General features: G+C 28.1%; 1 protein-coding gene across 3 annotated transcripts; it reads left to right on the top strand.

Moving 5' to 3' along the window:
* Nucleotides 1-4,830: 4,830 nt before the first annotated feature.
* On the top strand, nt 4,831-10,130 carry LOC123274667. Of its 3 annotated transcripts, XM_044742407.1 has the most exons (5): nt 4,831-5,739; nt 6,236-6,397; nt 6,486-6,512; nt 6,927-7,416; nt 7,504-10,130. In XM_044742407.1, the coding sequence occupies exons 1-5, from the start codon at nt 5,511-5,513 to the stop codon at nt 10,025-10,027; spliced, it is 3,432 nt and encodes a 1,143-aa protein (XP_044598342.1). In that variant the 5' UTR covers nt 4,831-5,510; the 3' UTR covers nt 10,028-10,130. The 3 variants fall into 3 exon arrangements, with proteins under 3 accessions (XP_044598342.1, XP_044598343.1, XP_044598344.1); XM_044742408.1 differs by lacking the exon at nt 6,486-6,512 and having other exon boundaries at nt 4,832-5,739; XM_044742409.1 differs by lacking the exon at nt 6,486-6,512 and having other exon boundaries at nt 4,833-5,739; nt 6,236-6,325.
* Nucleotides 10,131-10,636: the final 506 nt, after the last annotated feature.

Here is a 10,636-nt window from a genome sequence, read left to right as displayed (position 1 = left end):
TTTTCATCGCTAAAGAAAAAATTAAATTAATTAATTTTATTTTATTATAACGCATAAAATAACATTCTATTAACTCCTAATTCATTACACTATTTAATAGCCCGTAATTTGTAAGAAGCAATAACATTATTGTCACGTTTATCATCAATATAATCTCCGTTCTTGAAAATTTTATTACGTCTCACAATTTCATTGTTATTATGAGATTCCATTGTAACTATATAACTAAATCTCAACGCAAAATCGTAGCGCGTGCCAAAAATTACATTAAAAACAACAAATCCACCAGCAATTCTGTCAAACGCTAATAATATAATTTATATCTAATTATTCTTTTAAATTACAATTATAAAATAAAAATTATTATTAACTGTAACACTTTCTTTGCTCGATTCATTGCTTATATAAAGATTTAATAACGGAATTATCATTAGTTTAACAATTGTATGGTAGGTTCACGCTCAAGATAATTATATTAGTCTATAACTATAAATTTATCTTACATAATTGAATAGTAACAATATACTAAATTTTTTTTATTTTTAAATAGTTAAAAATGAAAGAAATATAAAAAAGTACTAAAATTTTATAATAGTTAAAATAAGTAACTATAAACCTAGACTTTTATACAAAAACCCTGATTAAAAATATTGATTGAAAAGAATTGGGAAACAGTCACCCCATGTAAACTGTATATCTATATATACATGAAAAAGAATTGAAAATATTCAAAAGTATTCAAATTTCATCATTTTTAATGTTTTTCAATCAATGTTTTTAACCAGGGAAACCAATAAATCTATCGATTTCTTAGAAAAAATTAAAATAAATATTTATTGATAATCATTAATAAAAATATTAAATTAAAAGTAACATTAAAACTTCCAAAAATTAAAAAAAAATTACTTTATTTTGATTTTAGAATTTTTATACTTTTCTCTCCTTATGTAATTATTTATACGATTCCTACTCGATCAAACTCACCAAGCAATAAAATTTATAAATAAATTAAATCAACGATAACTTGAGAAGGTGAAATACTTTCAAAAATTTTTTTCTTCACTCATATTAAATAATAAATTAAATTAAATTTTATTACTTTATATTGGATCATAGTGCCGCCGATACCAATAGCCTGATGGTCTCCATTCACATTCATCATTGAAGAGATAAAAATTTATTATTGAATAATAAAAAAAAAATAATCTAATAAATACTTAGACATTACTTGAAATGTGTAATAAAAATAGCAATATAATTCAGTTTACAACTTAATTTAACCATCGCAATTAAGTATATTCTGTGGTAGTACAAATGTATCTTTTACATAATTATTAGATGAAATTAATTTTATTATGTATTATGTAACATTTTTTAGAGAAAAATTTCTATTGTATAATACTTTAAACCTAAAGTGCGATACTCTTAAACGAGATAATAATAGTGTGTCTAAAATTTAAAAACCGCACGCAATATTTAATACACTTTCCTCACACTCCGTCACCTCTATTCATACCGCAATAATAACACACGCATTAAAAAACCGTTTATAAACAGAATAAAAGCAAAAGAATGTTTCAATTACACACTTTATAATTATACTTAAATAATATTATTCCATTTAATTTCATTTTTAATATTATAACTGTAATTACTTTAATTGTTTACTCACGTTTTAGAGCCCACTGTGAATTCCATTCAAATATTTACTCATGTCTTCTTCACACTCTTGTAATATTTAAATTAGCTGTTATGCTTTCATTATCCATTGTGCTATTCGTAGTTTTTGATTTCATTGACCACACGTTAATCGATTATTAGTTTTAAAAAAAATAATCAATACTCTTCAAATAATTATTATCTAAAGCAACTAAGTGATGTAACATACCCATAATATTTTTGTTTTTAAATAATAACTTGGCATTGCAAATTAAAATAATTATTGTATGTATATTAATCACATATATATTATTATGATTATTCATAACTCACACGTTCATTCATCTAACTGAGTAGTAGTATTTACCAAATAAAATATTTTATTAATACACTGATAAAAAAATTTGTTTATAGTTAAAAATATTTGTTAATATTTAACAAATCAATTAGAGACCACTTTTTGGTCCTTAACAAATATTAGTATTTAAAAAGATTTATTAATACTAAATAAATTAATATTAGATTTATTAAATACAAACAAATCATTTTAAATACTAAGAAATATTTGTTTAATACTAAAAAGTGGTCTCTACTAAATGATTTGTTAAATATTAACAAATATTTTTAATTACAAACAAATCCTTCTATCAGTGTACAAATATTAATTTTTAAATTTCATGTGTAATGTTAATTGTGCATTTCTTCTTTAAGTTTACAGTAATTCTACTATTACTTAAAAAAAAGAAGAAAAAAAAAAAAAAACAGTGAAGCGAGTTTTCACTTTTAAAGAGCCGGGGCGAAAGCTATTTTATTTCCGTAATTTACTTGTTATCTTGCATGATGTGAACAGGTTTATTATTTATATCAATACTTACACTTGTATCCATATAAAATTTCAAGTTATACATTATTGTGATGTGAATTTTATATCCGGCTTAAATCTCCGACAGAAAAAATAATTATTTATTATTATCATTATAATTATTACATAAAAATATTGTTTATTTTATTCTTCTATTTAAAGATAATTTCAAGTTGTAAAACGTCAGTACCATGTCAACCTAAATGTACTTTTTATATCATTAGTCATCGAACATTTCTCTGTATACATATTTTTGCTAATTATTTTTTAATTATTAATCCGTTTTTGATAATGTCTTTATGTAAACATGATTTTAGTATTACTATTATTATCATCAGTACTTACGGTAGCTTGTAGTGAAATATTGTCTATCGAGGATTACTCAATATTAGATAACGTTAATGCCGCTAATGAACAAGAGAAAGAGTATGATGATGAGTCATTCATTGATGATGGATTAAGATTCCGTCAAGAGGCCGAAGACAATGAACCTTTGAGGAACAACGAACCTTTTGAAGACGATGATGTATTTATTTAACTCCACTTTTTTTTCTCTATAAATACTCGATAGCTTCTCAGTACATTATAGATTCGTTGTTTTTTTAAGGTTAATCTGCAAACTCATGCTGCTATTAGATCTGCTAATGCTGATGATGATTGCGATCTCAGACAGTCTGAGAGGCTTGACTATTTTGACTACCGTAAGTATTATTTTACTTTTGCAAACTTAATATCAAGATGTTTTTTTAATTACGTTTTTTTTGAGAGTTATAAATTAAAAGTTGTTTTCTTCAACGGAGGATTTATCTGTCATGTTCTTTTTTATATTAATGAACATTCTTGACTGAAAAAAAAAATTTTGCTCAAAGAAGAAATCACTTTATCAAACTTATTAATAATAAATCAGTCAAAATAGTTTTTGGTTTCAAAAATTTATTCGATTAATTGTTGATTAATTATTGCTTGACAATAAAATTAACTTTTTTCTTGAAGAAATAATCTTTGATATGAAGAAAATGTTTGATTTGAATATTCAACAGGTTTCTTCATTATAAATTTTTTTTTCACCTGATACTCTTACTGATATTATAATCAATTTTTTCCTAATAAAAAATTACTTTGTCAAGAGAAGACTATGTTAATTTGCAATAAAATTTTTTTATTTTACAAAAAACTCCTAAAAAATATTTTTTTCAGTATATATTAAATATTATAATGATTTTCATGTATCATTTTATTCAGTTTTTAATTTAAAACTTGCATCTTATTTTTAATATATAAATTAATACCCGAGAAACTTTTATTAGTCAATATATGACGTCAAATGACAAATGTCAAACGTTATTGTGTAAATACTATTTCAAGGTCAAAGCGATCACTTAAAAAATTTTTATCTAAGCTTATTATTATTATTAACAAAATGTTTAAACGTTTCTCTGAGTAATAAATTTTTTTCCACCAGTTTATTATTAACAATTTAATTTTTTTTTCTTCTTTTCAGATTCTGCGAAGGAAAAAAATAAAGCGTCAAACCATAAAAAAAATACATTTCTTTATATTTTAATACCGATAATAATACAAAAATATTTTTAATAAATTTCTGCAAATTTTTATCTTAATTTTGACTTTTAAAAAATTCAAAGTTTTGAGAGTAAAAATAAATGAAGATAAATATAAAAATAAAATCAATTAGTAGTTTATAAATAAACGGATTTAAAATAAATAATCCGAAAGAGTAGAAAGAGTTGTTTTTTCTGTAATTGAACAGTGCTGTCATCTGTGAGCAATTGAAGCATTTTAACCATGTGACTTATTGAAGTAGGGATAACTGAGCTAACAGGACTTGTCTATCAGTTCTGAACCCATAGTCTCAATGTACCTGATTATTACAATTGTTTGACTTAAAATACATACCAATAAGTGCTTCCAATAATGTCGTAACACTATCACTGACTCTTCCATACTATCAGCTAATGAAAGATATACTAAAGTGTGTGATTTACTGAAATAAAACGTCTAAATAATAATGACATTGTTGTCAATTGGTTACAATTCCATGGGAAGACAGCATGATTCGCCATGTTGTATGTGCTGTCGTCGATTAATATAAATAATAAATATTATTATCAGCATATTATTTTAATTAAAAAACAGTAATCGATAATGTCAACTAATGACAAATGTTTCATAATAATTAGAATAATTATATAAAAAAAAATTGAATTAATCCGTCATGTGAGATTTTAAAATGGTGCTAAAATTCTTTAAATTATAGTATACATATATAGATATAGATACATGGATATATATATATATTTTTTTTAAAATATTAATTATTGAAATGTAGATTATTTTATGAAATAGTTGATTTTTTAAATTTGTCATAACTCGCGCACATGTACCCGCGGTTAGTATTACGCTTGCGCATTTGTAGTTTATGCAATAATTATATTTTTGATAGGTACCTGTACATATACCTGTTGTCAATGTATATTAACTAATATAATAATGTATGAGTGAGAGATTGAGGATCTAGAATCTAAAGAATTCAAGTAGACATGTAACTGTACAGTGTATATACTCGAATTTTATTGTTGTTATTATTTTTTTTTTCTTTTATATGCGCGTATGTAAATAAGTATGTGTGTGATATGAATGTGGATGGATATTTCAATACATACGTATGAGATAATAAGGCATTTCCGATTATTAAAATGAACAAGTAAAAAGAAACTAAAATACTCATGTCATGACAATAGTTTCAAACGTTTATAAGCTTAAGTTTTTTTAAATAATTTATCCATCAATATATTGAGATTAACATTAATATTACTAGATAATTATTAATTAAAAGTCCTAAGTACTGAGTAACGCGAGAATAATGCTTATGAATAAATTAAAAATAAAATGAGTCAATAATTAATGTAAATAGTTTGTTGTAAGAATAATAATTATTTGAGACTGAATTCGCATAAGGAAAATAAGTAAAATGAGTAGTAATATTACTAATAATCAATGTATGATAATGACGACACCAGTACATCATAAAGTTGATAGCGAAGACAACGAGCTCTCTGGAAATTCATACATCGAGAACAATGATATGCTGAATGATGTTGATCTTGTAAACGGGCCGAATCCCTGGCTTCCAGCCTACGGATATCAGATTCAGCATCAGCAGACGTACAATCGGCCTACACATGAGGAACAGTCTAATGGTCTCATATCATTTTTTATTGTATTTAATAGTTTATAGTTTTTACCAGTAGTTACTCTTATTTATGTAATTCTCACACGCATGTGTGTGCTTTATATTCATTAAAATTACGCTAGTGTGCAATAATTGGAACACACACGCTCTGAAAATTTACTCGCTCTAAATTTAATTATTACACTATTAGCTTACTGGTACTATTAGCTTATTGGTGTTGGTGTTTAAGGATTGGTACACATTTTTTCCTTTATAGAATACCTATACGAGAATTTTAGATTACGTTGCTTTGCATGGCAATTGTGTGTAAGCAATTGTGCCGTGGATCTAGGTCGCTTTCTCAGCGTACAGAACATAGAAAATAATCTTAGTTTGTGAAAATTTATCATTATTATTGTTATTAATAATATATTACTTATGTTTTATAAAAGAAAAGTAAGACTCGTTTTGTTTTATTCACTTGATAGTAATTATTTTCTTTTTTTTTTTTTTTTTTTTCGCAGAAAACTGTCTGAGTCAGCAGATTGATTTCCTGGAGACGATATTCGAGGAAACCTCAGAGGATCTTCAGAGCGATTCTGATAGAAGTGATGGTACTACTTGTTGGCTTGGTTCTGATTCTGAAACTGAAAGTGTTATACATATAACGATAAATAAAACTGCAGGTGAAAATAAATTTTTTATACGAGAAAAAAAATTAAATTGAAACAAACATTACTAACAATATATTTTTTTTTATTTTTATTTTTTAAGGACAAGCTTTTATGAAATCTTCTAAGGGTGAATATGCATCCAGACTGCTTATAAAAAATTTATTTCCATACTCTGTAGTGTACACTGATAGAAGGATTTGTTTATAGTTAAAAATATTTGTTAATATTTAATAAATCATTTATTAGAGACCACTTTTTAGTCCTTAACAAATATTTTTTAGTATTTATTAATATTTAATAAATGAATATCAGATTTATTAAATACAAATAAATCATTTTAAATACTAACAAATATTTGTTAAGGACTAAAAAGTGGTCTCTAATAAATGATTTATTAATTATTAACAAATATTTTTTTATACAAATAATAAATTCTTCTATCAGTATAGTTATGATATAATGCTTTAGGCAAAAAAAAAAAAAAAAAAAAAAAAAAAGAGTAATAATAATGACTAATACGCTGTTTATTGTTTTTAAATAGGAGAGCAGTTAGATAGCAATGAGAGTGAGTGTAATTCAATGGTGCCAGATAAATGTCGCTGTCAAAATAACACAAGCGAGTGTTATTGTTGGTGTAAATCATCATCGACAGCTTTAATGAAAGATAATAATCGTTGGTCGACGTTACCTCGCTCGCTGTCAAGATCATCGACGTCATCGTGCTCGTCGTCTCTAGTACAATTTGAAAATAATGAACGAGCTTGTGCAGCTGTTTCGCCTTCAGGCTACAGTTACGACTCTCTTGAATACTCAAACTGTTCGAATTCTTACTTTGATAACACGTCCCCAGACAGTTTAGAGGATTCAGAGAATGAAAATTATAATCCGTCAAAAAGATTCGATTCGAACAACGACAATGTACAATTTTATGCTAAGATCCGTCCGTATAAAAGTTTTGAAAGTTTGGATACTAGTTGTGATAATAGTCAATTTGTTGGTATGACTACTTTTAAGCAGCCTAAACTCAAAAGGTATTTATATTTAGTCTTGTTTTGTTTTATTTTATTTATAATTAGATTCAAGGATACTCAATAAAATAATTTTTAAAAATACTTTAGAGACGTTTGGGAGCCACGATACGATGAAGAAAAAAATTATCTTCGAAGTACTTTGGATAGTGATAATAATTATCGTCATCAAGCGAGCATGGAGTGGACAAGTACGATAGACCTGCGTGAAATAGGTTTGGAATCTGATGGCCGAGAGGCTGTGCTGTTGAATCTTACTCGTTCACAAGTTGGCTCCTTCTCGGATTCACCTTATACTAAGCTAAATATAGATTACAGCAGCAACAACCAACCGTCGAGAATTATGCCCGTTGAACAACGAGGGTGGAGCAACTCGATGTCGTCCGATTTTAATTTTAGATTCACCAACAAGTCCCGTAGTGTACCCAGTCTACCAACAGACTTGGACGGATTGTCAACTGACTATTTAACTCGTAATTTATACTGTAATGATATTTATGATACGTCAGTAAGTAATACTGGTTTATCTTCATTTAAATACTCGGAAAATTTTACACGGGTTAACAGTGTACCAGTGAATCTCAATTTATTTGGATCTTTTGATACTGCTAATGAGCAAGTCGTATCAATAACGTATGATTCTATGAATTCTGAGGATAATAATCGTGAAATGGCGGACTACCAACCCAATGAAATGGCACATTACCAGTTCAATACTATTATTTCCAATAATACCGAGGATAATGACATAATAGCCAAGGGAAAAGTTAAAGAATTACCATCGATTGAAAATGAAATTGAACAAGTTAATGATAATTGTGATATTTCATCATCGGTTATTTTAAAAGAAAATACCAATGATGAAAGTAATAATATTGTGAAGAAAAAAACAGTTAAAATTCAAGATCGTGGATTCGATGTGCTGACTATTGAAAATAATATCGACGCAGTTGTCGACGAGGCAATACGTCAGCTTGGAAGTAAAGTCGAGGAAATAATAACTTCTCCAGATAATATGGAGCAAGTTAAGGATAGTATTCCGCGAACTCCCTCTACCAAAGATCGTTCAAGACGAGTCAAAAATAATGCTAGTTATGAATTAGCGCAACAGTGGGAAATAGAAGATAAAAATTTCAAATATTCACCATCGTCTTCAGCTGCAGGCTACTCATCACCCAATACACGCAAACGGGTTCTCAATAACGCAAGTTACGAGTTGGCTCAGCAGTCGGATTATATAAAAGCCCTTCATTTGACCTCTAGACCCTTTCAACGTATGGATGCTTGCGATGAACTTAATGAAGCTGGTTTTGGTGACCAAAAATGCGGTGTTAGTTCATCGGCTGGAGCCGGTGACAGGAACCAGTCGGATGATAATAATTTATTGAGTCAGATAAAAAAAAACTCTGTTTGTTTTTCAATTTATGGAGAAACTGGTAATTGTATTCCAAACGCTGTGGGACCCATTTTAGACGATGAAGTAGATTTTTCATATTTAGAAACAAAAGTTATTGCAAATGAGCCAGTAATTAGAGAGTTTGAGTCGTTATTATTGTCTACTGGTAATGATAAAAAAACATACGATAATAATAGTAATTATAGTGATGAACAAAAAGAAGAAGAAGAAGAAGAAAAAATGGATATTAATAGTTGTGATAATTTAACTAATAATAGTAATAAAAAATTAAATGATATTGAAGTTGAAAATAATAGTGAAGATCCAGAGTTGAATGAATTTTGTATTAGCAATGAGATGGCGCTGTTAGTTGACAATAGTAACTTAAAAGTGAATGGAGCAGATATAAACGAGGGGGTATTTGCCGAGAATCATCGGCAGAACCCCCAACCGATCGAGGAAGAAGAGAAATTGCCTATGGTATTGGTTGAAGAAAGCATCTTAAAGAAAAATCCGTCGGAGGTGGGAGAAAGTACTCGACAGCAGCATAAGCAACAATGCACTGAACCCAAGCCTACTCAACAAAACATAGTTAATACTACATCTGTAGTGTGTAATCATGCTTTAACTTCAGCGTCGAATACACGATCTGGTAATTCAATAGTTGGGCGCGACCTCGACGAGTGTGGGACGGAGAGTGAGGGAAAAAAGGAGGAAGTTATTTATGAAGGGAGCGATAACCAGCCGTGGAGCAAACCGATGTTAGTTATGTTGACGAAGAGCTTGGAGAACGAGCGTCTAGATTCAACTACCGCGTCATTAACAACAACAACAACAACAGCAAGATCAACTATGGTGACAGTACCTCCTGCGAGTGACGCTACCATGAGTGAAGACGATAAAAATAAAAAAAGCCGTATTGGTGGTTTTTTGCAACGTTTTTCGAAATTCCGTTTTAGTGGGCGTTCTAAGAGTCCACGACTGGATGCCAGTAATAAAAAAAGTAAAATAATAACAGATACGCGATCATGTGGCACGCAATCCGTAAATGTAGGCAAAAGAGTTGCTGAACATAATTATATTATTATACCGTTACATGCACCAGAGGAAGAGACGAATAATGATCAAAGGAGAAAACAACAACAGCTATGTGAAATTTCAAAAAACATAAGCGTCGCTGATAACAACCCAGAGCTCAATGCTTCGTCTGTTGGGTAAGCTTCTTTATTGTTATCTGTTTGTACTTATTTTATTTAAATTAATTACTTACTTACTAACTGACTAATTTATTGTTGTGGGTATATTAAACTCTATTAAATGTTATTAAACGTTTCTTTAGATCGCGTCTCTTCCTCTCTTTATCTCTCTTTCTCTTTCATGACTCTGAGATCTTGTATGAGAAATATCATGCAATTGAAGCTTTCGTAATGGTGATCTGCGTTAAGTACTCAGTAGGGGGATTAACACATATTTATAATGTTGACGTAATTTCCCCCGCCTACACTACAATCATTTTATTATCTTCTTTAAAAAATTTTTTTTTTTACTCATGTTTTTTTATCATCGAATAATAATGAGTAAACAGGTTGCAAACTTACATACAGAATGGAAATTCAAGTACTATCTTATCTAATACATACCATATTAAATCACAGTTGTACACATATTTTTATTATACTATGCTTAATTTCATGTTACAAAAATTTCTTTGTTACATTCTATTAAGAAAAAAAAAAACACTATGTCATTCCAGAAAGAGATTATAATTTTTTTTTCCTAATTTTATATTTTATTAAAAAGTTTCTTTGTAGAATTAAAAAAAAAAAT

The sequence above is a fragment of the Cotesia glomerata genome, unplaced genomic scaffold, assembly GCF_020080835.1.
Source record: "Cotesia glomerata isolate CgM1 unplaced genomic scaffold, MPM_Cglom_v2.3 scaffold_52, whole genome shotgun sequence".
In the NCBI taxonomy this organism is placed as follows: domain Eukaryota; kingdom Metazoa; phylum Arthropoda; class Insecta; order Hymenoptera; family Braconidae; genus Cotesia; species Cotesia glomerata.
Note: the sequence above shows the minus strand (reverse complement) of the source record. Positions and strands in the feature narration are given on the sequence as shown.